This window comes from Anopheles arabiensis, chromosome 2, assembly GCF_016920715.1.
Source record: "Anopheles arabiensis isolate DONGOLA chromosome 2, AaraD3, whole genome shotgun sequence".
Taxonomy (NCBI): domain Eukaryota; kingdom Metazoa; phylum Arthropoda; class Insecta; order Diptera; family Culicidae; genus Anopheles; species Anopheles arabiensis.
This window is the reverse complement of record NC_053517.1, coordinates 33,981,112-33,999,380: the sequence shown is the minus strand read 5'-3', so window position 1 is coordinate 33,999,380 and position 18,269 is coordinate 33,981,112. Positions and strand designations below refer to the sequence as shown.

The 18,269-nt window shown below is 38.8% G+C and overlaps 1 protein-coding gene and 1 long non-coding RNA gene across 2 annotated transcripts in view; one reads left to right on the top strand and one right to left on the bottom strand.

Moving 5' to 3' along the window:
- LOC120898440 (SLIT and NTRK-like protein 4) overlaps positions 1-6,464 on the top strand; it is a 28,241-nt gene extending 21,777 nt beyond the window's left edge. Inside the window, 2 exon segments of the mRNA XM_040304288.1 lie at positions 3,988-4,164; positions 4,166-6,464. Of these exon segments, the coding sequence (XP_040160222.1) occupies positions 3,988-4,164; positions 4,166-5,197 (1,209 nt within the window). The 3' untranslated portion in view covers positions 5,198-6,464.
- Positions 6,465-8,381: 1,917 nt separating this feature from the next.
- On the bottom strand, positions 8,382-13,367 carry LOC120898442. The gene is made up of 5 exons (XR_005738664.1): positions 13,025-13,367; positions 12,839-12,921; positions 12,695-12,768; positions 12,495-12,561; positions 8,382-12,366 (listed from the first exon to the last, which is right to left on the bottom strand). It is a non-coding gene; the product is annotated as an uncharacterized LOC120898442 (long non-coding RNA).
- Between the last annotated feature and the right edge of the window lie 4,902 nt (positions 13,368-18,269).

Here is an 18,269-nt window from a genome sequence, read left to right as displayed (position 1 = left end):
ACTGAGAGTCAATTGGTTTTAAACTGATTTAGACCAATATTGAAGTCAAAGAATCTTTGGTATTTGTTGAAGCTTTGTATCATTTGGCTAATAGGCGCATTTTAGGAATGTGCAGATCTTGAGAACGTAGGTTTTAACAGCTCACGTGCCCTGAGCGGTCGTTCAGGAGCATAAAGATTCAGCTTTTCTAGTAGGTAGGGAGAGTCTATGTCCCAGCTGATTAACTTCGCGACAAAAGTAGCTTGTAATGCCTGACGTCTATGTTCTAAGGTTTGTAGACCAAGAAGCATGCACCGTGACAGGTAATCTAATTGTTGTGATGAAGCCCATTGTAATCGGTATATTGCTATTCTGGAGAATCTTTTTTGAAAGCTTTCTATCCTAGCCGTCCACACGTGACAGTATGGGGAGAAAAGAACTGAGTTAGACTCTAGGATAGAACGTACTAATGCGGAATATAATGCTTTCAGACATATTGGATCTTTTATCTCAAGAGTTTGCCTGATTACAAATCCTATTACAAATCCTGACTGATGACACGCGCGACAACTTGTAACTATTTAATGAGTAACAAAAGTTTAAAGGGTTTCGTTTCCTGCACACAGAGGCTTAGTTGGTTTGTCAAACACCAATTGCTGAATAGGTTGAGATTGTTCTGTTGTTATGGAGCTCTTATAGGTCAAAAGCTCGAAGGCTGTATTGTTTGTCGTTGTTTAGCATATAGATTTAATACGATTTTTTTAATTTTAAAATTGTTTTCAACAATAGATGCCATAATGTTTACATTTAAAATAATGTTTAGATAAACTCTTTGTCTTTTAATTAAATTTATTTTTTGTATAATAATTGAACTATTTAAATCTCACACAAAGTCACTCCATCTAAAGGAACACCCACTTGCTTATGTTTAATATCCGTCAAAGAACAGCAAAACATACGCTGCGAAACGTTTAAGCAAAACCTTTAGAAAAAAGCGGTAAAGTCTCCCATTTCGTTCACATAAATGAAAGGGATTTCAGAAAATGAAAAACCCCCAAACCGCCAACAAATTCCAACCTATGTCATCATCGTGCTTAACAGCATCATCGTTGACGTTGCCGGCTAATGCCCGGTTTTTCCGCATGCTCCGACGACACACAAGAGAAAGGTTCGTTGATCACCCGCATGGGAAAAGGTGGGGGAAGGTGTCCCGCCGGCTGTGGTGGTCGTGGCAAACCCTTTCTTTGAATTTTGCCAATTAAACTTCGTGTACGTTTTCTTTAATAAACTTAAACTCCTTCCGCATCTTTAAGCGATGGTTCTACACCTACGAACGATCGAACCATCAAGCGCTCGGTGGAGTATTCCGAGCGGATGTGGGCGAGTGCGGGCATATGTGTGTGTGTGGTTATTTTCGTAGGATCAAAAAGCATCTGTGCTTCAATACATTTCGCCCATTTTTCTTCTACCTCCAACTTGATGAAGAAGTTTCAAGCATTTCATCTACCCTGCATAACCCTATCATATTGTTTGTTTTCTTTTTTTCTGCTGAACGAGGCCCGGGTTCGAACTTGAGAAGGGTTCTATCGTTCTATCATCATCATCATCATCATCATCATCGTTTTCATCATGTTGGTGTCGTGCTGGATTAAACAACAGACTAAAAATGATGCGAACAGTTTGGCGGGCGAAGACCAGCAAAGGTCTGTGTTTGGGCTGAACTGCCAGGTTGACCGATGAAGCCACCCGCTGTCGCAGCCGAACCGAAGATTGAGATATTGTTATTTTAATTAACCTTCAGCCTAGTGTACGAGTGAACGATGGAAAAGAGTTATAACCAAAAATTATGCATAAAATGACTCTACGCCCTTCCGCCCGCTCCAATCTCGAACGATGCTGAGCAAGGGTTGAAGGTTGAAGCACCCCGCCAAGCAGCGCAGTACAATGTACACTTATTTGCGCGAAAGCTCCTCTAAATCAGGAGAAAATAATGGAGAAAATGCCTACCCTTCCTTCGTGTTGCATCCTGCAAATGTGTGCTCTGCGCACAAAACCCCACCACGCTATCTTAAAATATTCAGTGACTCGTTTTCGGCAAGGTTGAACTAAAAAGCTATAACTAAAAGACCCCCATTCCCCCGGACCGAAGTTCCTCGCACACCTTTCCTACCCCTCGCCCGAGGGAGGTGTGTTTGGATGGGGTGTGTGCTCGAAGGGTGAAGGATAATTCGCATGAAAAATTCATTACCGACACGGCCACAGCCTCACACCGCCGCCACACATGTCGCAATTTGGGGCCGCAAAACGATTATTACGCGCTGCCGACACATCAAATTAGAGTGCACGGTGGGGGCGAGCGTTTTTGTGTTTAGTTCACCTAAATCAAACCAACACGATCGATCGATGACCTGATTTGGTACGGGTGTGTGTGGGTGTGTAGGGAAGGGGGCTGATTTGCGTTGTTCCGTTGAGCACGGACCAAACCACATGCTCGGTACAAATGAGCGGGTAATTACGAAAAGGTAAAAGCACAAAAACCCATCCCCGGACCGGGATGAAAGGGTTGGCCAATTTTATGAAGTCAGTTGGTTGGTTAGTCCTGCAGTAGTCCTGCCGATCAGTCACGTGCCGTTGACAGTAAATCAATTGTTTGGGATTAGTTTGTTATTTTCATGCTGCTGTTGTTGTGTTGTTTAGTTTAATGAGAGCTCATTTTATAACATTGAAAAGCTAGTTTACATTCAATTTTGCCTGTTGAGTGAACGGCTATTTATTATTATTTGATTAAAAAAAATGAATGTTTTAATAATGTAAACTTATCTCATTTGAGCTTCAATCAACAACCCGCTTCCAGGCTTTATTGAGCAAACGTAACGAATAAAGTGCTGTTTGCAGATTTGCTCTGCACACAATTCGGACATTGCATAATATTTACTTTCATACGCTCTGAAATCATTACCAGGGCACGGTTCAACAAGCAGTTGCTTTCAACAAGGATACCAATTAATCAAGCGCACAGTTGGTTTGGCTCATTCTCTATCACGCGTACCCCCTTCACAAACATAATATAATTGTATCCGTGTCGAAAAGAGGGTAGCGCATTCATTCTACCCAAAAACGCCAAATTTGACGGGCTGTAGTTCCAGCACTGGGCTCTGGCGGTGCTTCTTCCACATCGTGTGATGGTTCATGCTCAGAACGAGAAATAAAATGTGAAACATTCTGGCACACGTTTTGGCGAAACATTCCAATTGGGTTGCGATTGCGTTGGTGGTGATTTCACAAACTGTTTGAAGTGCTGCAAAGGAATTGGCATTTTTATTCGCTCTCGAATGTGAATGAATCAAATGTGTACAGATGGTTTGGGTAGGATTGGACACCTATCGATTTTAATGCAGGAATGTGATGATTTAAGAATAAGTTTAACGATAACTGCTCTACTACTTTAAAAACAGATTGTTTTGTAGAGTAATGGAAGCAATTTTTCAATTGAATTATATTTTTTATATATTTTTTTCCCTAAGGAAAGATGAGCGGTATACGTTCGAGCAATGTGATGTCCTTACATTGCCTATATTTAGGGGTAAATTGAATTAAGGATAAACCTTTCTCTTGAGCCTATTGTAGACAGATTTGGACAAGAGAAATGATGCGTTTATATTGTTTTATTTATTGTTTTATCACTTAAATATTTCAGTGTATCTTTCAAACATTTATTTTTAACGTTTGTGATCAAAAACATAATGAATGTTAACCAAAACTAGTCAATGAAAAGGAGTATTATATCACATTGCATAACAACAGGCGCTTATTCTGAAAGGAAATCTTTTACTTTACAATTTTGAAGTAAATAAAGCTTCCATTAGTCCTATTCCATATTTTAATGAAAAAATATTATCATTTTTACTCATCAGCACCAATTCAACTTGCAAATGTGATGTAGCTTTGCAACATGGTTATCGCAAACGACTGTACTTAAACATATTCCCACATTGCCTTTCGTTGTAGATGGCAGAACTACGAAGGATACGAGCCCTCCTGGTGCCGCTGCTGCTAGCCCTTCTGGCAACGCTTACCGTGGCGGACGACTGTGGTCGGGACTTCCGGGGCAAGTGTAGCTGTGGCTACCAGCTGTACAACTACCGCACACAGTACGTGGTCAACTGCACCAACACCGGCTTTCCGGGATACGCTCGTGCTCGAGCGGCTCCCCATCCAGACGGAGGTGGTCATCTTTAACGGCAACTTTGTCGAGGAGCTGCCATGGAACGTGTTCGGTGCGCTGAACGATCTCGTCAACCTAACGATCGTCGACATGAGCAACAACCACATACACGAGATACGGGGCAAGTCGTACCACCACGTTTCGAACGTACGCCGGCTCATACTGAACCACAACAATCTCAGCATCTCCCGGTACGACGACGAGGAGTTTAATCACCATCATCCGCGCGTGTTCTCCAACTTTATCAACCTGCAGGAGCTGCACCTGACCAACGCATTCGCCGACAACACGTCGGCCGAACTGTCCGCCGATCTGCACGACATCTTCGTGAACAGCAATCTCACCAAGCTGGTAAAGCTGCACCTGGAGCAGAACGAAATTGTGCAGTTTAACGATAAGCGCGTGTTCTGCGATCTGCCGTCCCTGCTCGATCTGCATCTCGGCGACAATCTGCTCACCGAGCTGAACTTCAACCTAAGCTGCATGCCCCGGCTCCGCTTTCTCGATCTCGAGCGCAACCGGTTCGAAACGGTGCGGGCGCGCGATCTGGCCCTGCTGGACGCGGTACAGGCACAGCCCGGACGCTCCACCCCGCTGACGGTGGACTTTACGTACAATCCGTTCGTGTGCGACTGCGGGCTGTACCCGCTGTACGATTGGCTCGACCGCACGAACGTTACCGTGCGCAACCGGGACGGGCTGGTGTGTATGCGGAATCGGCAGGTGCGCGAACCGATCCGCTCGCTGAACGTGGGCCGCTGTCGGAAGCCGCTGGCGGCGGTGGGTGGCGCTGGCGGTGCTACCGGTCACACCACGACGCTCGTGTTTGTGCTCGTCTGCTTGAGCTGTGTGCTGCTGGCCCTCGTCGGTGGGCTGCTGTACGTTAGCAAGGATAAGCTACGCGGTTTGCTGACACCGGTCGTCGATTCGGTCTCGAAGAAGGTGCACTACACGACGATCAAGGACGAGGAAGCGCCCGAGCAGTACGTATGATGCAGCGCATCGATTGACGTGCGGTGCAATTTGCCACTACTGGAGCATGTCTAGATCCGCGCCGTTGAGCGGAAGGAGGGGGTGAAAACTGAACCGTGTAGACTAGTAGATTTCGTTAAACAGTGTGGAAATGGGGATGGAAGGATTGCTCAAGCAGAGCAGGCAGCTTGGACAGACGGGGGAGGATAATGTTCGTTATGTTTCTAGTTGAAGGATGTTACACGCTCGATGCAATGTTACTAGGTAATTTGTTTCCAGCAGGAAGAAAAAGAATATCATACGAAAAAGTAGAGTTATTTTCCAAAAAGGATTGCTAGCATGGTAAAAGATTCGGCTGAGCTGTCATGTGAAGTAATGCTAATACTAAGAGGTTTAAATGATTGAAAGAATTGTGCGTTGCGTACCGATGACGGAATGATTTTAGAAGGTTGAAAAGAAACACATGTCATCATGTAGTTATAAATGGACGTTTAAAATGATTTTTTTAAACAAATTATGAGAGAAAGTTAAGCTGCATTTATTTGTTGAATTTTTGGTAATTTACTAATAGTAAACACATTCATGTGTGCACAATGACAGAAATCATAGAGTCCCCAAAATTAAGCTAGATCGAATGATAAACACATAGAAAAGGAAATACAGATGAATGTTATTTTGATAGATTATAACCAAAAAGTAAAAAAAAAACACACACACACATCAAAGCATAACATATCCAAACCGATTATTTGAATGAAACTACTCGACAAAACATGATCGCCCTGTGATTAGCCGTGGTGTAACGATTTCCATTAGCCTCTTTCACGAATGGCATAATAAGGATTATTCGCCAAAATGTTTGAAACAAAAGCTACAAACTGAATTTCTGTTTAGTTAAACTGACGGGCTCTAACTGCTAATGGCGATTGACTGTTAAACAAAGTTTTGGGCATGCAAGCGACTCTATAAAAGAACAAATACACTATGAATCCAAGCGAACAAATTAAAGGTATCAAACTGTGCAGCACTGTAGATAGTAAAACAAAAACATCCCGATGGAATTGTAGAACTCGTACGGATGACGTACTCAGAAGTTGGATGGAGAACGGGAATGGAAATCAAAGAGTGATGAACAACACGGCTAAAAAACAACCCATATGCTCGTACTTATCCCCTAGCGTTACGGATATATTTGTATGATTGATTAGTAGCGGAATAGGACGGTAGTGAAAAAGAAAACTTTTAAATAAAGCCAACACTAACACTAGCCATTACTGGTTTTGCACAATCGTTGTGAAAGTTTTATTTATTATTCCGTTGTACAGGTTCGAACGGTAAGTTGAAAATGTTTTACCTTAACTAAATTGTTAAAGCATAGTCACTTTTTATTGTTCTTGCTTTTATCTTAAAGTAATATAAAACATATGTCGTAGTACTTTTTATGCATTCTTTTCGAAGTTTGAGATGGCTGTTGCTGATTAATTTTCAATGTACATTCATATTGATTATATTACACGAGATTATGGATGAACATACTTGATATTGTAAAAAAATATTAATTTTCTTCCTTATATATTGATAAGTAGGCATCAAATGAAAAATATGAATATTTTTGGGGGTTTTAATTACTCCACCACAAAATTGATTCTTAAATTAATAATAATTCTTTTGAAATAAACCTTTTTTACAAATCGCTTAACGCTGTTCCAAAACATGCAAAAAATTTAAAATGTCTGTTAAAAAAATACTTCAAAAATAGCAATACAGAATATCCTTCGTTTTCTTTACACATTCTTTTTCTTAGTTGGTGTTAAAACTGAGCCATGTCTAACCATAATACTAAAGTGCAGGCTTGCCATTGGTAGTGTGGATAGATATGGTTAGCAATCCATGTTAGAGCTAATAAAGCAGCTTTTCCTTTTTAGTTAGCTGCTAGAAATAGTTATGGTTAAAGTAAATTTGAATCATTTAAGTTTATTGAATCGAACGCGATTGAAAGAACTTCAGATAATGGTGACCCACCACTAGTGACCGCTCACCGTTTGCCAGACAATGCAGCTGCTCGAAACAGATTTAAATTAAATTTTCTTAAACATAATAACGAAAGGAATTAAGTATTTAACGAAATTTAAATGATTGTTCCATAAAGGGACCCTGATATTTATCTCACCATTTTATCTGCTCAATTTATGATAAGTATGAAGACTGACCAAGTAACTGTAATTTATTATGTTTTAGATTTTCCAAAAGCTCACAGTTGGGGGATGCTTCGTAAAATATACACAGAGGAGGTTTAGTAAACAATCATTATACTAATGTTGTACTTAAAAAAAAAGTAACTCAATGAATAAACACTTTAATGCAGCTCATGTCCTTTTGTCTCATTTAAGCTAAGGAGCACCCATCAAACGAATAGAAAAAGCCACATGTATATGAGACAAAACAGTATAAACTGGATTAATGAAATTGATATTTTGTTGATAGGATATCCATGATAGGATAAAAATGCTCGAATAAATGCAGATAGCACCCTAGCGGATCGTATATTACAGAAAAATCTGGAATTGAAACACAGAGCACCAAAAAGCTGATCCTCAATCCCACACGATTACAGCGTGACACTGTCTCTACACGACGAACGGGAAATAATCGGGCGCGAATGGCTAAAACAAGTAGTGAGCTCTGCAGATAAATGCGACAGTCGCGAGGAAATGACAGTCTTGGTTCTGCCAACGTGCGTATCACAGCTTATATTTGCTATGCGCGTACGCGTTATTATATGATATAATGATGTTACTTTAATTCATAATTAATCTAAAATAATATTTTTAATTGTAATGTTTCAAGACCAAATGGCATATTTGAACCGTCGAAAATGTATTATGAATAGAGCAAATGATTCCATAGTTTGAATCATTTAAGTTCGACGCTCAAACGATCAGGGAAGTTTTGCATCAAAGTAAGATCAACTTCATCATCATCTATCATGGAACAACTTTTTCTGAAATCGGCTCGAAAGATATATACGTAAGTAGAGCCAGGGAATGAGTTATTTAGACTTTTGATGTTTAGATGAAAAACAAGAAAGAACAAAATGATCAAACAATTAATATAAGAAAATTATTGTTAAAAAACGTTAAAAATAATAAATATAAGAAGTAATATAATAAAATATTAATAAGATAATAATAATAATCATTGTAAGCGTAATTATTCCCATAATCAGATTTTTGAAAAAAAAAATGTAAATATATAAACATCAATAAATGTTTATAGAGTTTAGAGTAAATAGAGTTTAGTAATAGAGTTTTACAACTAATCCAAACGAAATAATTTAGATGACGTAAATGTTTTATGAACATAGCGAATGAATACTTCAAAAGGATTTAAATCATTTAAGTTCATTTGGTCGAAAGCGATTGAAAGCACTACGGACAATGACAATGGACCTAGTGACTGTTCTTAGTCTCAAAGAAAATAAAGCTCTTCAAACGAACGTTGAATAAATTTTCCAAACAATACTGAATAATCCACCAAGTAGTGTATCGAAAGAAATTTAAATGATTGTTTCATAGGAGGATGCTAACACATCCTATTTCGATATAGGCCTAATAACAGCTAGGGAATGAGGTAGTCAGTGTATAGTAGAACCAACTGATCGAAGTTCAGACGATCAGGGAAGTTTTGCATCAAAGTAAGATCAACCACGGTATCATCTTCAATGGGAACAACAGTTTCCGAAATCCGTTCGAAAGACTTAGACCGAAGAAGTGCAAAGGAATGAGTTAGGCAGTGTATACCAGCATATATTTTCTTAAATTCGTCATAACTAAGCATCCAGCAGGATGTAGCATCGTTCACCAAATTGACCCGATAGAGTTAGGCCCAAAGCCTCAATTCAGACAGTGTTCCGAAGTTTAAGGGTGAAGACATACATTGATTCAATATCACAGATATGATGAGATTGTTTTTAAACCTGTAAGCCCAGAGCTTCGGTTGATGTAATGAAATGAAATAAGCCTAATTCTTGATTATATATCGAGGAGTAGAATGAAACCAATCTTATTGAAACGAATATGTGGGACGGAAATGTCTCAGAACACAAGTGTGGGAAAGCTAGTTGCACCATAAGCAACCAGGAAATAATTGTAATATAAATAGCGATCAGCAATATGGAAATAACAAAATTTGCACAAAAGTAACCCAGATCAAGACGACACTATGCGCGAATAGGTATTACCAGCTAAGAAAAAGTAAAACCACTTCCAAACAGTTTGTATACAGATTAATTCACCAATCGTGAGGAAACCCACCTGTAAATGCGTACAGCAGCCGATCGGTGCAGCTCCAAATATACACCGAACAGCAGACAACATGAACGTAGAAAGTGGGCAAAAGATTTCAATGCAAGTGTAGAAAAGACGGATTGGCCTAACGCATATGCACCATATAGATTGGCCTAACGCATATGCAAACCATAAAGAAGAGCATCCAATGGATACACATACGAGCAACAGAGTAATCAAGATTGTGTGCATGTCATTAGACGAAGTGCACAAAAAAGAAATCGACGCAGGAGTAATACGTTAGCACACCAAAGTGGAAAACAAAGGTATAATCGTGTACACATACACAACCGACGACTTTAGAACAGTGGTTAGTTACCTGTCTAAGACTAAAGTGAATTTTCACACACACACCAATTGGTGGAGGATCGTACAAGCGGTCCAAGCGTACTAAGCGGTCTGTTCGATATGCCCACCGGAAGAGGTAAAAAAAGTGCTAGAAGCTGAAGTTAGCCGTTGATAATTATACCAAAGCAAACTGGCCCTTATTCAGACATGACATCAATTCTAGAATCAAACCTGCTGAAATTTCACAACCTCAAATCGATAATATGATAGAAAAACTTACAACCAGTATATTATCCGCGCATGAAATTGCAATACCATTACAATCAGCTGGAAGGTATAATGTAATAAACCAAACTAAATCTAAATTTAATTTCAAAGAATAAGGACAAACCTAGTAAAACTAAATATGGAAGTTCATGATAATCATAAAAAAATAATTAAAACGCAATACTATAATTAAAAATGAATGATCATACGCTCATAACGGGAAACGATAAACGTAAGGCATTAAAAGCTGTTTTTGAATCTGCCCAAACAATAACAGCAGTACAGTAATACAAGTCCAACCGAACGTCAAGTGAAAACCACCGTTAGAAACTTCCCTAGTATCAATTAAGAGCCTAGTACATTATAACCTATTCAAACCAAAAGATATTTCGCAGATTCTTAAAAGATTCAAACTAAAAAAACATTGGCAACATAAATAACTACACATTCAAAAAGCTACCTCCAAAAGCCATTATATACCTCAATACCATTCTAAATGCTTTAAAATTGGCTACTTTCCAAATTCATGGAAAATAGCTAAAGTTATCGCGATACAGAAACCACAGATCACAACATAATCCTGAATAGTCAATTTGTTTTCGTCCCACTCTTGCTGCTGCACACCAACTCCATAGATTAAAGAACAATATCATATACAACAGATTTAATACAAAATCAACCGACTTAGTTCTTCTTGATGCTGAGAAAGCTTTTGACTCTATCTGGCATTTAAGATTAATTGATCAATTCCGATTCCGAAAGAGATGGTTGTAGAACGGATAAACTGTCAAGCACAAACGAGGTAAGGAGACAGAAATGACACACCATCGCATCAACTCCACTTGGTGGTAGAATGAGGAAAATAATGGAAAAAGGAAAGGTACTGCAATCTATAAATTGCAATTATTAAAATTAAACTGCAATGGAAGCTTAAAATTACTGACAAGAAAACTGAGGCTATATTTTTCACACGTTTCACATATGCCAGAAAAAAACCGAATATAAATATCACAAATAACATCTGTATGCATCACCAGTCTCTGGAAACTGCGCTGCTTGTCGTTTTTTTTCATTAAATTCAAATGTTTCAAAATAAAAGCGATAATAAATGCCAAATTAGTGCCAAATTTTGAATTTTTGAATTTTGCCTAGAATCATACATTTTTTTTCAATTAAAAATTGCCCCGGAAGATGGTGGAAAGATTAGAGTAAGATTATATTCACATAAGTTAGGCTAATTAATGCGTAAAATTTTAGTTGTATTATTAACTCAAAGGATCAGGGGTTTCTCGATTTTTTTCCCAATGTTTTATACATACAATCATAAAAATAAAATTAAGTTATAGAATCAAAGCTAAATTAATTTTGCCTGATGATTTTCTATTGCACGCATCGATCCGCCTGCGGCAGTTGTTGGAATCGAAAGTAATGCAACTCTGGCTGAGAAGAGCGGAGGGTGAATGGAATATTGACACATCGAATCATGTGACAGGGAAGTATGTTTTTTTCTTACTGCTAGTTACCTAGCAAAAACAATTTTATCCAATAACAAAATATAGATCGAATGTCTTTTTTTTTAATTTGGATACCACCGTATTTATCGAAAGATGGTTATTATAAGACTTAAGATCACACATTCCTTCAATTCATGTATATACTAATCGGTGGCCCCTCACATAATGGTAAGGTCCGATGTTCTCTAATAAAAATGCCGCCTATAAGTTGGCCGATTAGCACCGATCCTAATGATCCATATGCTTATGCAAGGTCACACATCACGAAATTCCTTCAAACCACTACAAAAACAACAATATCGCTCGAAAACATTTATGTTATTGCAACGACCATGTGATACTGCTAATTATTAACATCATAAATGTAGAAGAAAATTGAAGGGTACACTGTATTGCTATTCTAAAGTATAAAAACAAACATATAATAATGTATCGTCAATAAATTGAAAGAAATTTAAGCAATTGTAGTAATTGTAGTATATAGTGCATTAAGGAAGTTTTAACGTATTTAGTCACATACAAAATGATTATAATAATGAGTTTAAAATAAATCAATTCTCTGATATACTCTACATACGCTATTTATCGTCATAATCAACAGCTTCAACAGCAGATGTCGTTCAAGGAAAGATTTGCCGTTTTATCATGACTGTCCTGACTGCTGGTTGATAGTTTTCCGGAGTGTTGGATTGTTTGATTGTTGGATGCATTGATCGTAGTAGTTGATGACGCTGATCTGTTGATTGGTGATTGATCTGGGCTGATATTGATGTTGCTACTTGGTGATGAAATCAAAGTCATGGATCGAAAGGGCCCATATTTCATTGAATATAAGTTATAACTATTACACTCTATTTTTCATAAATTCAATACAGAAACAGTAAAACATTACATAAAACTCACCAGTATTAGTTGAAGGCAAAGCTTGTATCAAAGGGAAGGGAGACCGATTCTTGAAAAGGTTACAAATCTGAAATAATACACACGAGAAAGACAGGACTTATGAATAAACAGAATCAATTAAAAACAAGATAAAGATGATTTAACAAAAGAGTTTTGCTTTTACTATTGTGTATATTGCAAAAAAAAAATTAAAATTTTACCATGTACCCAGTGCAGAATGTCTTCAATTTACTGTCAGCTTTAGTCCTACACATCGATCGCCTCAGTGATGAAGCTGTGGATAAAGGAAATAAATAAACGAAACATTAACGCAAATCTTAACAGACTTACCCAAGCAGACTTACATTTTGTTCCACAAATCCCGAACAAATTGCTGGCCATTAGGGCTGGTGTTTTGTTGAACTTCTCCAATGATTAAAATTGTACGCTGTTGGATAATGTGTTTGTTATACAAAATTAAACATTAACAATAAACCGCTAAAACTCCGATCTTTTAAGAATTGATATTTTAATATTAACATAGTACATACCTCCAGAACACTTGGAACAGTTTGAAAATAGTAATTATTGATTAGCTCCGCTGTTTTTTCGTTTGCCGTTGAAGGTTAGGCCGGGATGCTGAGCCTCACTACTTCGTACAGCAGGAGCTGTGGACTTTACACTATTTACAGAAGCCAGAACCAACAAATTTCCAGCACTAATTTATTGGCCTGTCTCCCCCTTTCCGGCTTAGCCATGCGTTACCATCTGATGCAACTAGTGCAGCAGAAAGAGCCGCTGCGGACTCTTGCACCCCTAGTAACGCATGTTACCGCTCTGCACGACGTGGACGTGCCGGAATAGGAGTTGGGTAGGAGGACGAGGCATCGCCCCCTACCCCATTTGCAGAGCATCACTTACCAAGCTTGCTGAACACAAAACTTTTTGCCGTCAACATCCTGATTGATTGTTTCTACTCGTGCTTAGGTTATATGCACTTTGAATGTCATTTTTGTTCACTGAGATGTGAGCTCAAACAAAGAAGCTTAAACAAAAAAAAAAAAAAATGCCAAATCACATTCACTTTTTAAAATTTAAGTTTCTTTGTATGAGTTGTGGCAACAGTAAATAAGTATTGCATCACAAATTATTACCAGCAGAACATAAGAAACGCACAAACTATTACGCAGTACAACGTTACAACGAAGTTTTATGGGCTTTTTAAATGAGAGGCATTGTTAAATATTACCTAAACGGTTTGTTTGTGTTTCACAAAAATCACTTTTTTTACACAAGTACTTACGACGTTGTTGTCAAACATTTGTCAAATGTAGTAGATTGCTCAAACTAAAACTAAAGGATGATCAAACTACTGCATTTATACAACATCGGACAAATGACATGATTCAACATAAATGCTGCTGCTGATAATTCACTTTTTGAAAATGATGAATAATAATTTTAAGGAACCATAAAAAATAGGTTATTCTTACCTCGCCAGCATATTACTCAATTATGCACAAACTTTCCACTTAACCAACTTGTAAACTGAAACACAACTGAATGTACCTTACCGCTTGTTGCTGAAACACGACTGTGATCTCTGCATGGCTCGGACCTCCTTTATGTCTTCAGGATCAACTCTCCTGAGATTTTCCTACTCTCTTTATCTCTCTTTCTCTTTCTTTCTCTCTCTTCCTTTTTCTCTTTCTCTCAATCACGAGCTAAATGAAGGAGAAAATGAGTGACTGCACCGTTTTGCTCATGCCATCGCCAATGCCACAAAACATGAACCGAATGAACTTTTCGAAGGGTTTCGCGAGAGAATGAGATCTTTCTCAACTGTGCCTCAATCGTGCGATCGTGCCATGATGTCTACCATTTTTTTTATTCTCTTGGGAGTTGTTCTCATGCTCTTAGAGAATAATTCGGCGAACATCATTGCACAACTGATATTATTCGATGTAATGTACATTACTACAGCAACCGTTAACAATGAGCGGGATTGCTTTACATTACCAACACACAATTTAGTTATTTTCCTAAGCATTTTTGATACGAACAGAAGCCACTTCACTAAACAGACACACACACACGCACACCCGCAATATTTCAAGACAAACCATTCGCAGAACCCACTCGGATGACATCATGCGACGGACGTGCTTCCTGGAATTGAGTAGCTCGAAGAATACGATCTTTGTTCGGGCAGGAAGCTTAGAAGAAGTTTCTCTGTGGAATTCCATTTAGTCATACTTTCTTCAGCATCTATTTGCTGGATGTTTTACTTCTACATTTTGAAATATTTTGTACGAAAATACATTCCCATAGAATAAAAAAATACAATCTATGAAAACTCGTGTTTTACCTAAACCTCGATTATTTGCATCTTGTTTCAAGTTTGCTTTGTTACTCGATTGGTCGTTCAATAGTTTTACTCTTATTCTGTCTTCTAGAAACATACATTTTATGACGGTAGATTTTTCGTTGGCTTGCATCTACCAGCGGCGTACAGGGAACAATGGATTCAATTATTCCAACCCTTAAATTCTAGAATAAAGTGTTGTTTTCTCTCGCTTACTGTTTTACGATCACGTCATCCTGTCGCCTGGAAAACGTACGGTTCACAGCCAAATGCAATAGAAGCCGGCGTTGGAATGGCATACCATCGATTGCGCATGGGCCAGGATCGTAATGTCGATTGGTCACGGTGCAGTTGTGGAAATTTCTTACGCCTGCACAGTGTGCCGGCAAGAATGCTGCGGTAGGCTCATGAGGCATTTCATGAGTGAATAGCTGTGTCTTTTTCTTTGGAGAATAGAATGTGAAATTTATAAATCTAATAAACATGCATTCGTCAAGCATACAGTAGATGACTTTCATAGACACGGCTTTAAGAAGTTTGAAAAGTGTGATTGTTCGATATGCACATTTTTCATTTGAATGTAGATTAACAAAGCCCTCTCGTGCACATAAGATGACATGGACAAGCGATTTTAAGAATGGCTCTGGGAATTCGTGCAGACATTATTTTAATTACTTGGTGCTTGTATGCTGGAGGCAACACATAAATCAAACATACCACCATTTTTGCACACTAAACGCAGGACACCAAAAATATTGGAAGCTACAGCCAATGTCATTCTTTTGAATTTTGACGAGTTTTACGATTTCGCTATGCCGTGGAAGATTCACCGTCGTGTGTGTATGTAGAAATGGAGGGAAGGAGAAATCTCTGGGCTGACAATCATGGAAAGCTTGCAGAGTTGGATACGCTAAAGATCATAAAATTCGCTGATCTCCAGGTTGGTTCCAGCGAACTGCTCACAGTAACGGAGAGAATACAGGAATAAATGTGCATGCTGTTGGGAGCTGGCTTTTTTGCGCTTTGCTGTTCTTTCACGAGCGGCATCGTAAAAATATTTTCTTTTTCCCTCTGAGCGGGAGTTATTAGATTATGTGTTCCAAAACAGTTTAATGAAAGGATTTAAAAAACCTTCTTACGAATTTTGACCGAGCACCTTTTGACCTCCATGCTTTGCAGAAGTCGTGCAATGAACGGAATTAATGTTTACGAAATCTTAATTGCTAACCTTACACCTAAACACTAACACTATGACATATGATACGGATTCAGATACACTACGGTAGCTAAAACTTGACAAGGCGGAAATCAAACCCGTCTAAACATTGCGCAAAGCGGAAGAGCTCGATTCTAAAACCACGCTGCTGGTGGTATGGTGCTTCTGAAAATGCTAAAATGCTAGATGCTTCTGAAAAACACACTGATGGGCGACAAACATCCTGGTGTCAAATTGTGCGTCGAGTGCGATCTGACTTGGCGACAGGAAATATGGGTTGGCTTTTCTGTGTGGCATGAATGGCCGTTACGTGACAACATACCAGTTTGGCTTGGTCTAGCGTCTGGATTTTATCTACATGATAGAAGTGAACATTTGAAGAAGAAGCACACATTTTATGTTTTAGTGAAAGAGTTGCAACATATATATGTAACACACATTCCACAACTAAACTCCATCTCTTGGTGGGCTTTTGGCTGCGATGGGTAGAGCGATATTGATACTACTATTCCTCACCTGATGACGGTGTCGTTTCACGTGCTCAGAGATTTCAATGTAATTGGCAATAATTATAACGACTGATTGGAGCCATAATCATTATCCAACTATCAACACAACAATTGTACATCCCTGAATCACATCATTAAAATGCCACGCAAAGTTGGCAGAGGACGCCATGCGAAAATATTATAAGTAAGATCTTTGAGGGTCCTAATTTCAAATCAAAGTTCTAATCAAAATTTCACAAAATACCATGGATTGCCACGCTCTCCCTCGCTCAGGAAATTGTAGTGGGGGAACGCAATGCTACATGCACCCTTCATGTGGAGAGGGGGAAAAGGAAGTTGCAAAAAGGTAGAAAACCTTTGATCTAATGAACGTGACTTTAGACTGTAAGGCAATGGTTTTCAATCTTTTTGCAGCTTTTCCTCCCGTGTAGGATTTCATTCCCCACCCACAAGTTCATGAACGGGGGGAGATAGGAGCAACCCATTGTTTTAAGTAAAATTTTGCTAAAAATGTCCCTCCCAAAAAAGGCAAAATTCCTCCTCTTTCCCCACCAATCGAAAACCACTGTAAGATTTTCTTAGCTTTTTGTTTTTTTTATTAAATATATGTTTAGGTCGTATGTTATAAAATACAACCTACGTAGGCGTGACGTACAGATAGGTTAACGCACTTTTGAAGTCATCCCAGAATTACCTACCTTGAATCAAAGGTAAGCAGTTGCGTGCAAAGATGCTGGGTGTCAACCGTTCATTCTACAGCCTGAAAAATCAGTTCACCTCGAAGAACCTGAGCCATGGACACTGTCCAAATCTGACGAAACCCTCTTAGTCGCGTTTGAGATGAAGATGCTCTGAAATATCCATGGCCCCGTATGTGGCAGAACAATGGAGGAGCCGCTATAATGACGAGCTATACGAGATGTACGGCGACCTCACTGTCGTGCAGCGTATCAGGCTCGCCAGGTTCCGGTGCGCTGGTCATGTTGTACGCATGAAAACGGACGACCCAGCCCGTAAAGTTTTTTTAGACCGTCCGCAAGAACCGAGTGAGTAATTGAAACGGCTCGGTTCCACATCTCTTTTACAAACACGAACTACAAGAAAGAGAAAATGAGCGTCCGTTTTGCTCATGCCCTCAACAAAGCATACACAAAATGAACCGAATGAACTTTATGAATGGTTTCGCAAGAGAGTGAGGTCTCTTTCAAGTGGGCCTCGATCGTGCGATCAGCCATGATGTTTTTTTGCAATTTTTTTCTTTAAGGAGTTGTTTTCTTACCAACATGCTCGTAAAGAATAGTTCAGCGAAAATAATTGCACAATTGATGTTATCCGATGAAATGTACATAACAACCACAATCGTTAACAATTTACGGGAATACTTTAAATCGCCCACTTCTAATTTACATATATACTTATTTTTTTAAGAATAGCATCCTATGAACTGAAGTCACTTAAGTTAATAGACACATGCACACCTTCGATACTCCAAGACAAACAACAAGATAAAGAGTTGCGATAACCATTCGTGGAACCCATTTGGATGACATCATACGACGGACGTGCTTCCTGGAATTGAGTAGCTGGAAGAATACGATCTTTGTTCGGGCAAGAAGCTTAGAATAAGTTTCTGTGTGGCATTAGATTTAGTCATACTTTCTTCAGCATCTATTTGCTGGATGTTTTACTTCTACATTTTGAAATAT